This window comes from Setaria viridis, chromosome 5 (genome assembly GCF_005286985.2).
Source record: "Setaria viridis chromosome 5, Setaria_viridis_v4.0, whole genome shotgun sequence".
Classification (NCBI taxonomy): domain Eukaryota; kingdom Viridiplantae; phylum Streptophyta; class Magnoliopsida; order Poales; family Poaceae; genus Setaria; species Setaria viridis.
Genome location: NC_048267.2, coordinates 3,599,356 through 3,614,938, shown reverse-complemented (window position 1 = coordinate 3,614,938; position 15,583 = coordinate 3,599,356). Strand labels below are relative to the sequence as shown.

General features: G+C 46.7%; 2 protein-coding genes across 2 annotated transcripts; both read right to left on the bottom strand.

The window, feature by feature from the left end:
• Positions 1-503: 503 nt before the first annotated feature.
• Positions 504-3,703, bottom strand: LOC117854655 (G-type lectin S-receptor-like serine/threonine-protein kinase At2g19130). Its single transcript, XM_034736883.2, has one exon. It carries the CDS (start codon positions 3,303-3,305, stop codon positions 792-794), a length of 2,514 nt encoding a protein of 837 aa, XP_034592774.2. The 5' UTR covers positions 3,306-3,703; the 3' UTR covers positions 504-791.
• An 8,555-nt stretch (positions 3,704-12,258) lies between these two features.
• LOC117854648 (protein MIZU-KUSSEI 1) lies at positions 12,259-13,128 on the bottom strand. Its single transcript, XM_072294129.1, has one exon. It carries the CDS (start codon positions 13,126-13,128, stop codon positions 12,259-12,261), a length of 870 nt encoding a protein of 289 aa, XP_072150230.1.
• Between the last annotated feature and the right edge of the window lie 2,455 nt (positions 13,129-15,583).

Genomic DNA, 15,583 nt, shown 5'->3' with positions numbered 1-15,583 from the left:
GAATACCGTGTTATATGTTTTCTGAGCTACTCCGCACAAGTCAGCCCAAGTGCCCAACACATCCCTCCGCAGCGGATCAACGTCCAAAGGCCCACAAACAATGCAGGTTCCTCTCCCTCCCTCCTCCCTACTCCTAGGCGCACGAGCTGGCGTTCCATCGTTGCCCAATGTTACGCAGCGCTACGTTAAGGGAGTGTTTGGATATCCCTTGCTAAACTTTAAGGGCTAAACTTTAGTCCCTTTTAGTCCCTAAAGAGCCAAACATCCTTACTTATTTGAGCTAAAGTTTAGCCCCTAAAGTTTAGTCCATAAGCCAACTTTGAGTTGCTTATTTGGGTTAAAAGGTGCAATGGACACCCATTGCCCTCGTTCAATGCGCACTCTTGTAGCCTTTAAGCTTTAACAGTGCAAATATGTTCACCGATAAAGGTATATCTATTATAGACACGCCCTGATCCCTATAGTCTAGTATTTGTAGGATTTAGTCCAAGGTTATACTGAATTCTTGGGAATTGAACCCCAAAACACCATACCCAAATAGGCCCTGAAAGAGTCAAGCCATCACAATAGTTCTACATCACCATCATTGCCAAAAGTTAGAGAAAAACAAACCAAAGAAAGGTACGCACTCTATTTGGAGACTGCCGTCAAACACCTTCGCCAACAAACATTTGACGGATAACCAAGCCGGCCGGACAGAAATACTATTAAGATATCGGATCTACAAAATGACACATGGAAGCTTAAAAGTTCTCGTCACCTACATCTGCATTCTTCACAGCACATGGACGTCACACATTGCTCCGGGTGCGGGCTAGTTCCAAATTCATTTCGCTGAATAGTTCTGAATAGTTCGTCGCCAGGTGCTGGAGCGCCCGGGGCACCGGCGGCACGTGGACGTCGACGACGCCCTCCAGCGCCTGCACGACCTGCGCCATGGTCGGCCGGTGCTCCTCGTGGTCCTGGATGCACCAGCACGCCACCCTGCAGGCGCGCTCCACCTCCTCCTCGCTCACGTCGCCGCGCAACCGCGGGTCCGCCACGGCGGCGGCTGCGTCTCCCTCCGACAGTCTAGACGCGGCCCAGACTGGAAAGAACGGCGTCGAGGGAGGCCGCCCTGCTGCCTTTGCTGCTGCATCGTCCTCGCTGTTGCGGCCGGTGCCGTCGTAGCGCTCGGTGTTGCGCCGCCCTGAGATGAGCTCGAAGACCACCATCCCGAAGCTGTATACATCTGCCTTGGCACTGATCGGCAGCCCGGAGATCCACTCTGGCGCAAGGTACCCTACGGTGCCCCGCATCGTCGTCAAGACCCGGCTGAAGTCCCTCCCCACCAGCTTCGCCATCCCGAAGTCGGCGATCTTCGGGCACAAGTCCTTGTCCAGCAATATGTTCTCCGGCTTGATGTCGCAGTGTATGATGCACTCGCGGCAGCCTTCGTGCAAGTAGGCCAGCCCCCTGGCAACGCCGAGCATGATGCCGCAGCGGTCGTGCCAGCTCGGGCACAAGCTGCTCTTGAACAGGTAGGTGTCCAGGGAGCCGTTGGGCATGTACTCGTAGACGAGCAGCTTGTCTTGGCGCGACGAGCAGAAGCCGACGAGCCGGACCAGGTTGACGTGCTGGATGAGGCCTAGCGTGTTCACCTCCGTCCGGAACTGCTTGTCGCCCTGCCGGAGGCCCTCGAGCTTCTTGACAGCCACATCGGCGGCGTATCCGCCGTTCAGCGCGCCACGGTACACAGAGCCAAAGCCTCCGCCGCCCAGCCTCTCCGAGAAGTTCTTCGTTGCGGCGCGGAGGTCGGCGTAGCTGTACACTACCAGGGAGGAATCCTTCTGGTTTCTCATTTTGGCCTGCCGTTTCCTTCTAGATAGAAGGACCCATGCTGCTAGTCCCGATGCGCCCAGTGCGGCAAGGCAAGCCAAAACGATGCCAAGAACAAGCCACAAGTGCCCGCTCTTCCTGTTCGTGCCGCGCACACGTCGGAGTTCAGAATCCGACAGCCGGACGTGCAAGCTCGACGACGACGAGCCCCCGCCGTCCACGTATAGTTGCTGAAGGTTGCGGAAGCCACCGTACCACACGGCGCATCCACCGCTGCCGGAGAATGTGTAAGCCTGGCAAGAACAGTTCTTCAAGCAAGCCGACTCGCACTCGGCTTTGCTCTGGGCGCTGACGGCGAGCGAATCGTCGGTGAGGTTCATGTACGGGAGCTCCATGAATCCATCCGTTGACCCGTTGCCAGTGCAATGAAGCGATGCCTTCCTGTGGCAACCGCCGCTCCAGTCGTTGAGGCCCCACTCGCGCGCCATCGCCGGTGCGAACCCCGGTGGGCACTGGCACGGCGGCTGGCTCCTCTGGCTGCAGATGCCGAAGGCACCGCAGAGCGCGTACACGTCGCACTGCACGGTGGGCGCGGCCCAGAAGAACTGCCAGCTCTGGCTGTAGGGGACCCAGATGTACTGCTTGATCTGGCCGGTGAAGTCGAGCACCATGCGCGTGATCGTCGCGTTGTTGTAGAGGACGCTGGTGATGCGCCGGTACGCCGGCGTCTCGACGTACGTCTGGTTGAAGAGCACGTTATTCACCGCCTCCGGCATGTTGGCGAAGACGCGCCCCGTCCAGACGCCGCTGCGCCAGTACGCGCGGGATCCGTTCCAGAGGAGGAAGAACTCGCTGCTGCCGCTGGGGTCCACCGTGCAGGTGAACGTCCCCGGCGCGGGGTCCTCTGCGTTGCGCGACGACGTGAGCGTCTGGTACTCGCCGGTGAGCTTGTTCTCCCCGAGCCACGCCTCCGGCACCAGCGTGTCCGTCGGGTGGTCGAAGCTCTGCCACAGCACGTTGGAGGAGTTGCCTCCGTCGACGAGGACCAGGTTGCCGTTGTCGCGCATCACCGCGACGTTCGACCCCGGCGACGACGACGGCACGGACGAAGACGACAGCTTATTGGACGACCACACCACACCCGGCGCGGTAGAAGATTGGCTTAGCCCGACGAGCTCAAGGTTTCCATCGCCAGGGGAGACCCGGAGCTCGGCCGAGTCAACACCGGAGAGGGGAGTAACACGGTTGGCGACCCAGATGACGGTCTGCACGGGGATGTTCTTGTACCAGATACCAAGATAGAACCGACCGGAGCCCCTGGGGCTGAAGAGGCCGAGCTCGAACTTGCCCTGCGCCGAGACCGCCGTCTCGTTGCCCCGCAGAGGCTGCAGCGCAGAGACGGTGTCTCCGGCGGCCGCCGCCATGCCCGGACAGGTCGTGCCGCAGAACGCGAGGACGGCGAGAGCGGCAAGGACGGCAAGCGACATGGTGTGGATACTGGGGATTGAAGATTAGGCGCGGCTTCACGCAGTTGTCTTCGCATTTGCAGCGTCGCGTAGACGTCACGATCAAGGTGCAAACATAGCGACGGTCCACACATTGTCGGTGTGCAAAGTTTTAGGGCTAGCTAGTTTGTGTATTCCAACGCAAACATAGGCGGCAGAAGGCATCGTGAGAACGTAGATAGCGAGTCGGATAGTTGGGTTGAATGACTCCGTGTCTTGACCTGAGCGGACACCACCGGACGCTGTGTGAATCCATGTTGGTGACGCGCGCAAAATCCAATGTGTCTGTGCGATTGGATTGTCATGGCACCTGAATTGTTTTGTTGGTGGGTTGTCGCTTTGCTCTCGTCTGCAGTTGAAAAATGTTGCCAAGAATTCTTGGTTGCCGCTTACCTTGCGTTGAAAATGATGACATTTCATAGGTAGATTAATCAGAAAGTTTGAAGGAATGCGGTGCTGGAATAATTTTGATACGACTATTAAATTTTTTTAATGCGGACCAGCAGTGCGCATCCAGAAACGGCGAAGGTGGTGCTAAAAAGTTAAAAGCTAGAAATCTTACTAGCTAGCCTTAAGTCTTCGCCAAAAATGAACCGGAAATGTTGACTTCTTTGAGCACGGCCGTAAAATGAATGCAGAAATGCAAAGTAACATTGATTTGGTTTTGATGAAGGCTTTAACTTAAACTGGTTTTGAAAAATTATTTAACTTAAATTAATAATATTTATCTGCAGTTTGTAAGACTTTTTTAAATTGTAGCAATTTGCAACATTGCCGTTAAAAGGCTATGTGTAAGGAATTTGCTACGAATTGAGCTTTCTTCTTTGTCTGAAAGAGAACACAAAGGCAGAGGTAAAAACTTGAGTTATAAAAGAAACACAAACCTAGGGAGTACAGGTGGGAAATTGGTGTTATCCAGCAAAGAATTTGAACAAATGAGTAACATGTGGCACCAAAATAGATTGCTTGTAGATGTAGCATTCCTGGAATGAAAAGAAAAAAGGATGAATCTCAAATCTGAATCGGTCTCCAGTCCACAGCTCCACATATATCCAATATCAGCAAAGGAAGAGAGGAGAACGAAGACTGCTGCACCTGATTGGGGACCGGTGCTGTCACCGACGGGGCCTAGCGAATTAGCGATTGGGGGTGGAAGGGCGCCGGCCGCGGCAACGTGAAAAGACGAAACGAGCGAGCGAGCGAGCGAGAGTCTTTGCCTGACCGAGTTGCTTGCTGCTGTGCGCATGTTAAGCTGGTGTTGGGCCTTCTTTTCCATGAGCAGTTGGTGGGCTAATATTACATGGGGGTATTGGCTCTTACTTCAAATATAAAATAAATAACTAAACAATCACAATTTTGATTTAGTAAAACCCATCTACTGCCAACACAACAAATACCTTCTTTTCTCTTTTGTTGCGAAGGGGTCGTTTTTCATTTAGTAAAACAGATTCTCTATCTATCAATCTATGATATGAAGAGTAAGAAGTTTATACCGTTCAATCTAATCCCTCCAATAGGTGAAATAACCAATGTGATTTTACATCTTTTCTATCAAAAAGTGTTCGATAAAGTGTATCTTTGCTTCTTGATTATAAAGTGTAATAGTGCTTTTAACACTAACCATACAGTGAGGCCTTTTCTTTATGAAAGGAGCCCTCACTCAACCGACCTGCTACCTGGAAATCCCCAATCTGCGAGTGGTTCGGCTTTTTCCTAAGCAAGGACGGAGCCGTCGAGTGAGGATTGGCTGAGCGTGCTTTCGCTGCTCGTGGTGGAGATAGCCATACTGATGAAGTCGGCCCAAGCAATGCCCACAGAATCCCATTTCTTTCTTGGTTGGACTAACCCAACCGGCAATTTCCGTCTTTCTGAATTGGGCCCGAAATAGGCCATGGACTTGGATCTACCAAATGATAAGAATGCCTCTGAGATTCAATCATAAACCACTTTGCCCCGGTTGTTGAGAGGGTTGCCCAAACGCGGTATATAAGGCAAAGAACTACTAGGGTGCGGCACTCAACCGCTTCGCCTAGCAGCACAACGCTTGTATTGCTTGCCTTGCCTTCAGAAGTCAGTGGCGATCCTAATGTCGAGGGCGGGGCGGCGCTGGGGTGCGAAAGCATGGGGAGCGAACAGGATTAGATACCCTGGTAGTCCATGCCGTAAACGATGAGTGTTCGCCCTTGGTCTACGCGGATCAGGGGCTCAGCTGGCAGAGCTTTAGCCATTGGACCACATCCATCCATCCTCCTACCTAAACAGTGACGCGTAAATTCAAACAACCTTTTCGTAAATCCAAACATCCAGCCCACTCAATGCTAGGCGTAATGAGGATAAGGGCCTCCAAAAAACTTCTTTTCGTTCTATGAACTTTAAGGTGTATGAAGTCGTTCGTTTGAAGCCTTAAGAAACCAGCAGAGAAAGCGGCAGTTTTTTTTCCGAATGACCTGATTTTGCGGCAATAATAAGACAAACTAGTATTTGCGGTGAATCCCAAGAACAAGAGAAAGAGTTAATATCCTGTTTGGGTATTTCAATTGAAATACCCTTTATGGGTGTTTTACGTAGAAATACTATTTTTGCTTATTTTGACGATCCACGATACAGAAAAGATAAAAGGGGTTCAGGAATTGAACCCCTGTCAATGTATGTTTGATTTGGGAGGCTACCAATTCTGGAATTTCTTCTCGAGACATCCCCGTCAGTCAACTTCTCTTCGGGATGGGTCGTTGGTCTTTGTGGAGATAATGTGTCAGCCGTGGTAGAAGTAGCTCCCTGAAAGGTAGGATTGCTGCCGTGGGTCATAAAAGGTTAGCTTACTGGCTTGATGGAATGATTTACCGGATACTCAATTTCATTTCTAATAAAGTATGGAAGACCTATCTATAGATAACTGGTTTGCCCTATTTGCTTACTTCTTCTCCAAAGTAGATCGATTGCCCAAGAATTACTGGAATGAAAAATGGGCAATCCTGAGCCAAATCCCTTTTTTGAAAAAACAAGTGGTTCTCAAACTAGAACCCAAAGGAAAAGGATAGGTGCAGAGACTCAATGGAAGCTGTTCTAACGAATCGAAGTAATTACGTTGTGTTGGTAGTGGAACTCCCTCGAAATACTAGAAAGAAGGGCTTTATACATTTGCGTCTCTAACTCCATAGAGATTACTTCTCAATACAATTTCTTTCAAATTTAGTAAAATTTCTTGTATGGATTCTTCAATACCTACTATTGTAGAATATTCGTGTGACACATTCCCAAATTTGGCGCGTGTGATACACGTTCCTTCTATTTCTCCAAGTAAAGCTCTTCGCAAGGCAATACCGACAGTATCCGCTTGACCTTTTCTAAGCGGGGACAGAATGAAACGACTCTTTTTTGAAAGGTTAAAAGGGGTGGAGTAAATCTGTTTTTATTTTCTTCGAAACTAGTGCCCTCTTCCTCTGCGTGTAGAAAAGGAAGAAATAAATCAATCAAATTACGAGAAGCTTCATAAAGCGCTTCTTTAGGAGTTAAACTTCCATTCGTCCATATTTCTAGAAAAAGTATCTCATGTTTTTCATTTCCATTCCCACAAGAAAAAATATGATGTATACGGTATACTTGCAACAAACTACTCATTTGGTTTCTTGATATTATTTGCAGAAAAGCAGGAATTCTCCACTTCATAGTACATGCAATTCCTTGCTCTTTTATTCTCAAATTAGCTTTTCATGAGTGAGTCAACTGCTGTAGTATGTACACCATTATATTCATATGCCTGATTTCACACGCCATGCTAAGAAGTCACTTAATTAGCTAAGAAAACAATAGATCATCTGTATGTTAAATTAGTAACTATATTTGTGGAAGCACCAAATTGTAGAAGAAAATGATGCAGTTTCAGGTATTATAATGGCTCTTCTCATCCTTTTGGACTATGTGGACTACCTCCTTTATGGTTCCTTCAACAGATAACAGTACATTCTGAACTTTTGATTTATGCTCCAAACTCGAAAGTTGTAGGATTCATCATTTGAGTGACCTCTGCAAATCTTAATTATGATCATCTGTCAGTTTGCATCCCTTAACTATAATGGAGCCACATGAAAAACACACTTATAAGTAAGTTGTATAAAATTTACAGACAAATAGACAACACATTTCACATTTAATTTTATTCTCCACTGAAAGTTAGTAAAATATTGCATATCCAGTGCAATTTGTGGGCAGGAAAATCCTACCTTTTCCTTTGCTTTTGCTTGGAAGATAGAAAATCTGAAGCACTACTATGTTGTTGTATGTTTCCTACTAAAGCAAACGACACCAATCTTATTACTTTGTAATTGTATCCAGTTTAACATATGGGATAAGAAATCCTAAAAAAAAAGTGGGATAAGGAGAGCCTTCTGTTTTTCCTTTGCTTGACGACACTGACATTTTGGCTTTTAATTTGCCACCATTTTAGCTATGACTAGCGATGAAAACGGACGGACAAAATCCCGTTATTGCCCACCTGTTTTTCTATATTTGTCCCATATTTGGAGATATACGAAAACGGGACGGTAAGGTCCGGTAACGGGATGGGAAACGGGATAGGGATACCCGGGAACGGGACGGGATACAGTTGAGGGGTATCCCACCCGTATTTGCGGGATCCCGTTTTAATCCGGGATGGTCCTGTATTCATCCCGTTTCTAATTTATCGGGATAGCCCACTACCTCAATTCCCCAAACCCCAATCCACCCAACAAGCCCATAGTGTTTTGTGCATAGTTATTATAGTAACATTATGTCATAGTAAAGTAGCTCAGGATTTCTTTTACTCGGGATTGTTGGCCCATCTCTTTTTCATGTAGATTCAATATATTTTGGTTTTCATTTCCCCACGCATACAAATGCATGTGATGGCTTCTCTGTTACCTAATACGTTTCGCCACTTGCTGATTATGTTCAGGCGACTGCGCAAGGTTCTGTCAGTTCTTTCAGACAAGCAGCCTCCATGCCCCCTGTTCTATCTGTACAGCTCAGCCAATCGAGTGATACCAGGTGAATGTGTCATCCCAGCATATGGTTCCGGTACCCACCTGTTTCCGTTGTATTTTCACCCACATTTTTTCATTTTTTATACCCGTTTATCCTGCTTCCGACTGTCCTGCCCCCACTTCCGTTCCCAGTGAAAAAATATAGGACGGGACATAGTTAAAATGTTTTCTCGCTCGTCCCATCCATTTTCATCGGACTGAACTGATGTATCGATCTTTCACCCGTACAGGTTGCAAATAGCTTGCCGGCAACGGCAATAGCTTTTCAAAACGTACAACGTGCTTAGCTTTAGGAATGAAATAAAATATATTGCTGAAAATATCTCTATTTTTTTTTCTTTTAGAGGCCACTCTATAAACATATTTGCCTTCCCATATATGGGTACTCACCTGCTCCTGATTGTTGATTTGGGTGCACTGAATAGATTTCTAGCTCGTGATTTCTAAGCAAAGTATCAGTGAAGATCACTGCACTTCCAATTCCATGTGTTGCCAACAAGATATTGTCAAATATATCATGAAGAAGCCATTTACATGGATAAAGAGCAATATCTACATCCTGCTGTATAGTAGTTTGAAATATATCAACTAAGAGCTTCATTCTACTGTTTCTTGAGATTCAGTTCCTGCTAGCAAGTCCTCACAGTTAATTATATTTTTTTGTTTGTGCATTATTTTGTGCTGCATGGAGATGTTATATTTGATTCAAATAATGTACCCTGCGTCACTTTATTATAGTCAGTGAAAGATTAAGATTGCACCAGAAATGTCAAAAAAAAAGGAGAAAATTCCCTATTTGATACGGAAAATGACTCGTTTCTTTCTTGGTCCTGAAATTTTCTCTCTTCCTTATTTTAACACTCACTTCAACTTTCATCCTAATATAACACCGCAGTTCATTCCGCTAGCTAACGACGTTAAGTCCCTGTTAAAAAGACCCTTTTGACCCTGGGCGCTCGGCTGGCGCATGCAGACGCTGGGCGCATGCATGCAGACTCGCTGGCTGGGGGGCGCATGCATGCAGAGTTGCTGGCTGGGCGCATGCAGAGTTGCTGGCTGGGCGCCGTTTTTTTCCCCTCTTTTTTGTACAGCATTTTCTCCCTGGCCGCCGTTTACCATCAATTTTTTCAATATTTGTACAATAATTTTTATAACATTTCTACAGCATTTATTTCAACATATACACAAGCTTTTTTCAAACAAACCTCCAGCATATATGTCACAGATACACAAGGAAATGTTAAAAATGAACTGGATACACAAGGTTGCCAACATACACAAGGTTCAAACATGATTGTAGAACATTCAGACAGTAAAACATCAAAGAATGTCACTGCAAATGCGAGCCTATATCATTTTTCTTAGGTTACCTCATCCACAAACAAAAAGGAGGAAAGAATTAAACACAGGAAAGTAGCGGGGGACATATACATTCTCCGGCGATCCGTCACCATTTAGGGAATACTATCGTGGTTCTAGGATGGCTGCCCTAATAACTCAAAGTGTGCAAGTTGACAACCGAAAAGGATGTATGCCTCGGTGGAAGCTTGATCTCGTCGTGATCCAATTCTCCCCAAATGCTTGGATACACTAAAAGTGACCTTCTAATGTAGTTAGCATCAACATCTACACCGTCATCGCAGAAATCTACCATGAGCAACTTCTATCGTAAATCACAAAACAGAACCCATATTGTGTTGTTAAAGAAAATTTCACCAAAAGGTGATTCAACATTTAAGAAGTACAAACATAGCATCAATCATCCTAAACATAACAAAACATCATTAAGGCTCCATTGCTAAAACACTAAACCTTCTGAGAAAAGAGAATAAACACTAGCACTCGAGTGCGATAAGTGACATAAATTGGCACTTGGCATCTCACAAGCTAGCCTGCCATCTACATGTCACTACACTCAAAGTAGACCACAACAAAGTGGAAATGTAATGCTTTTAGAATCTAAAAGCAAGTTTGCTACCCATCAGCTAGAGCACTACTGGGATTGCAGATCACTCCAAGCATCATATGATGGCTCTCAGCAAGGCAAGCAAAGCGCGAATCAGAAGAAATGGTGGGTCTTCTCTACCGCGATTCGTGAGGAAACCGTCCGGATCGACGAAAAATTGCATCTTTGCAAGCGACGGAGCGGCGTCGAAACCAAAAATGGCGGAACAGGGAGGAAATAAAGGCGGCACCTTTGCGCATTCGACAGCATTAGCGCCGTTGGCGGTAGCCTCCTCCGTCTACAGCACGACCTGGTTCTCCCCCTCCCCTTCCTCCTCCTCCTCCTAGTCCTCGACGAACGAACAGCGGTGTCGTATTAGGGATGAAAGTTAAAATAAGTGTCAAATAAGGAAGGGAGAAAATTTCAGGGCCAAGAAAGGAACGAGTCATTTTCCCGGTGTCAAATAGGGAATTTTCTAAAAAAAGATTGCACCTGAGTTTTTGCACTTTATCGACATCTTCCATTCTCTCTGCAAACAAACTGTAGATAACATACAAAAACTGACCATTTGTCATATGAAGTCTATAAAAGATGCAATCCAGTACAAGAAATAGAACACCAAAAGCTAAATGCTCAAGAGAACATCAGGGGAAAAAAAAGTTGGTGGCCATTTCGCAAGCCAGATACCCATGGGCTGGTTCACTTCCACGGGTGCGCGGTAATAAACCCGCGCCTGCTTTCAAGTCACTACCGATTGGCCACAACAAAACGGTAGTGATGGTGTGGCATCGGTCTAACAAAACTCCGTCAGCTCATACGGCCAAGGATCAGAAACACTAGGACAGTAGCAGACGCCTTCGTCAGCAAAAGCTGGATTACCGACATTGTCGGATGGGCTACAGTGCAGGCCATCTCACAATACGTTTCTCTTTGGCACGCGATGGCAAGGGTTCAGCTAACACCAGGAATTGAAGATAGGGTATCCTGGAGGTGGGAGAGCACGGGCACATACTCGGCCAAATCAGCGTACAAAGTGTTCTTCATTGGATCCATGATATCCCCGGCAGCAAAGTCTGTGTGGCGCGCCTGGGCTCCGCTGAAGGTAAAGTTTTTCATGTGGCTGGCGCTTAGGAAAAGATTCTGGACGGCAGATCGGAGGCAAAGGTGTGGTCTGCAAGATCGGGTGGAATGTGTGCTTTGTGATCAGGAAACTGAAACAGCAGAACACCTGCTGGCTCGTTGCTGCTACACTCAACAAGTCTGGCAATGCCTGAGCCCAGTACTGAACCTTCAGAACATTTCACCGTCACAAAACCATACTCTCTCTGAATGGTGGTTGCAGAAAAGGGACGTGATCAGTGCTGAAAGAAGAAAAGGCCTAGACTCCGTCTTCATGTTAGTCTCTTGGCGGATTTGGAAGCAACGCAATGACCGCGTTTTCCAACGAGCTTCACAGAGGACGCCTGCACAGCTCTTCCACGATATCTCTGAAGAGGTAAACCTTTGGAGTGCAGAAGGTGTCAGGCACATCGGTGTTTTCAGTTGACCTTCGACGTCTATCTAGTTCCTGGACGTTCGTTGTAATTCAAGCTTAGGATCCCGTGTGCGTGTTAGGCCCGCGTTGTAAAAATTATATCAATCTTCTTAATACGGTTAGGCCCGCATTGTAAAAACTCTATTTTCAATCTTCTTAATACAAAGGTACGCAGCTCTCCTGCGTCTTCTAGAAGAAAAAAAATAGGAGCGGATGTAGTATAGGAACGTGGGTGTTTGAACAGTATCCAAATGGCAATGCAAATGCAAGTTGAACACAACAAAAATCTATTGTGATTACTAACCCTTTTCGTTTTCCTCTATAAGTAAAACCTAGGCTAATACATAGGTATGTAGTAATATACACAACCACATATTGGCATGAAAGAACATTTGTATCAAATAACAAAAATCAACCTGCTCGTTTGCTTTGAGGCTAAGTCCTAATGAAGAAGATGGTGAGCTCCGGCCCGGCGGCGCCACCCTCGGGGTTGTGCATGTAGTACGTCTCGGCGTCCTTGGACCCCACCACGCGGTCGAAGTGCGCGCGCATGTACGTGAGCTCGCCGTCGGACGGGTGGGACATGTCGGCCGGCAGCACGCCGGCGCCCATGGACGTGGCGTGGAGCATCTGCATCACGCGCTCGTCCCGCTCTGCCATCTCCCGCCGCGACGCGTACCCGACGCTCTCGCCGTTCACCTCCGCCGCCCAGACCGGCTCGTCCAGCAGCCGCCGCGGCGGCGCCGCCTCGGCCGCGTGGTGCTGGTGGTGCTGCTGCTGCTTGTCGCACTCGAGGGTGACGCGCACCATCCCCGCCGCGCTCACGTCCTGGATGAACTTGGCCGTGGGCACGGCGATGTCCAGCAGCAGGCACGGCGGGCTGCCGGGGCTCTCGTGGAACGCGACGGTGATGCGCGCCCTGCGGTAGCCGTACAGCGTCCCTGTGGCATGCGTGGCGCCGTGGAAGTGGCTCCTGACGGCGCCGCCAGGGCCGTAGAGGCCCGGGAGGTGGTGCAGCGACGGCATGCCGCGGCAGGACGGGGCCTGGATGGTCGGGAGCGACCGGAACGCGGCGCGCACCGACCGGATGAGGCGGCCCGGGCGCGACCGATGCTTGCCGTGCTTCTGCCTCTGCGGCACCGGCGCCGGCGGAGGAGGCGGGGGCGGCGTCGACGCGTGCAGGAACGGGATGTCCGGGAGCGGGGTGGCCGGCGAGGACTGCGGGTCGGGGATGGAGGAGGCGCCGAAGAAGGCGATCTCGACGCTCTCCGTGGTGGCCGTGGGTCGCCGGGCAGGCTGTGTCATGGGGCGGTCGGCGCTGCCGGGGCAGCGCGGCGGTCCGGCGCGTCAGGGGAGGGGAATGCCGCGGCGCCGGCGGTGGCATGCGTGAGGAAAATGGGCGTGCGGTTGGGGAGGGCGCGCCTTGGTTAGGAAACCACACCAGAGTTGGGCGCCAATTGATGGTTCTGCATAAAACAAGGAGAGCTGGCACAGCCTGCCTGTTGTAGCTCTACTAGGTAACAAGTTTTGGTTTTGCTTTCAGTTTCAGGGGTAAACAGAAAAAATAGTTCTATTTTGCTAGACCCACCTAAGGTGATAAAAATGTCTTGAATGCCAAGGCTAGGTTTAGGAGACGAATACGATTGGGGATTGATGTGGACTATCTAATTTTAGTTCCACTAATCGATGAATTTGCTCGCATAGTTGTGTAGCTAGACTGAAGTTATTGTAGTGGCTAGCAATTTATCAGTACTTTGGCCAATAAAATGAGGCTCCATGTTTGCTCTTAAGGCCTAAAAATTACCACGTGAATCAGCGATCAATAAAGCAAATTGTCGCTATACATGTTGATAAATTACCTACCAATGCTACAAAGCGAAGGGAAAAAATACAATATAATTAAAATATATAAGTTCGTTGCACCCTATATGAGTTTAAAAGATCAAATGACTTCTAAATATGGTATAAAAGGAAAAGATAAACATAGCTCACTACTACAACTGTAGACAAATACAAATATAAAAACTTAAGAAGCTAGACCTGGCACAAGAGAATGATCGATATGTATAGCAATCCATGGCATAATATTTAGTTCTTCTATAGTTTTGCATCCAAACATCACCAGAGTATCTAAGGTAATTCCAACTAGTCGTATCTGTCATTATAACAAAATTAACTCATAGATTGCTAGCCACTATCACTGCATCGAAGTGTCATTAAGTTTCATTTTGTTATAATGACAAATACTATTCATTTATAAGCATATATTTGAATTATTTGAATTATTTTGTTTCTAAATGATAGATGCAATATTTAGAAACAAGTATTGCAACAACTTTTGGTAAATTTTCGTAATTTTAAAATATGGTTAACTTAAAAACGGTTAGATCCATTTAATGCTGTTATCATTGATTATTACGATTAAGAAATCAAAGGTACTATATTTTGTATTTTGTGAGAACTTTTAGGATGTTTTCTTACCATTCAATTTAATTAAGATAGTTATATGTCATGAAATACAACAGATACAACTAGAATATAGATTATTAGACATTTTCTTGGTTTAGAGTTCATTTTATTAATTTCTTTTTTTGTTTAAGAACCACCAAACTTTTATTTTTTTTCACTGTCTTTATTATTTACTAGCAAGTATGCATGTGCGATGCTACAGATGAAGACCATATACATATACTATTTATTTCTTTAGCTATTGTAAACAGTATACGTCACTTGTATATGTAATTGATCTTATTTTCACCTTTGACTATACATTTATCCTCATTTTTTGAATTTTATGGGATCTAGGAGAAACAATAAACCGACGTTTCAATCAATTTTCTCGATTTTCAGCTTTTTTTTGTTGAGTGTGTTCAATTTTTCTATGATGTGTTTTTTTGTTTTTTTTATTTAGTCGAAGAGCTGGTGTGCATGGCAAACAAGTGAGAAGCATGGTTTGTTGTAGGTAGGACCCATGGCAACCACATCAATGCGGAGTGAGATGTCTAGCAATGAAGATTCCATTGCTTTCTCTAGTTGTAGTGAAGAGGGAGTAGTGGTGCCGGCAAGGTGGCGGGTCTCGTTGGCCATGCCGGTGTCCACAACATCTAAAGATGTGATGCAGCCACCTCTTTTTGGAGGCTTCTTGCCATTATGTGGCGTCCTCGTCTCGGGACCACCACTTGTTGCTGAAAACCTGCCGCCCAAATCTCTTCTTGTCTCATCCAATCTGCTCCTCCATCTCCTTGCTTTGGGGCTTGATTCAATCCTGTTTCAAAGGAGGGTTGCGCCGTATTTGAGGAGGAAACGAATCGGGGGTCAACATGGAGGACTCCTGCTCGGAGTAGAAAAGCATGAGGGGAAGCGTGTGGGCAGGAAAAGGGCTAGATGAGTCACTGGACCAAGAGCCCACCTTTCCATGCTAGAAATTGAAGTTGGACCCACATGTCAATGATAAAAAGTTGGATCAAACTAAAAGTTAGGGGAAAAATCTTACTCGCTCTATAAATTGAAGTCATGAAATTAAGTCCAATTTTTCTATACAATGTTCTTTACTATTAGCAATACCAACATTGTTTAGTCTTCTCATTTTTTCTTGTTGAAATGGATTGTTGATTAGCTTGCACAATCAATAAATTACACTTGATAAGATTTATATATGCATTTAAACTTAAATTGTAGTGCTCATAGTACCTCTTTGCTCAAATCTCCTTTTGCATTTTTAAATTTGGATTCTAGGTCATAGATTCTATTTTTATTTATG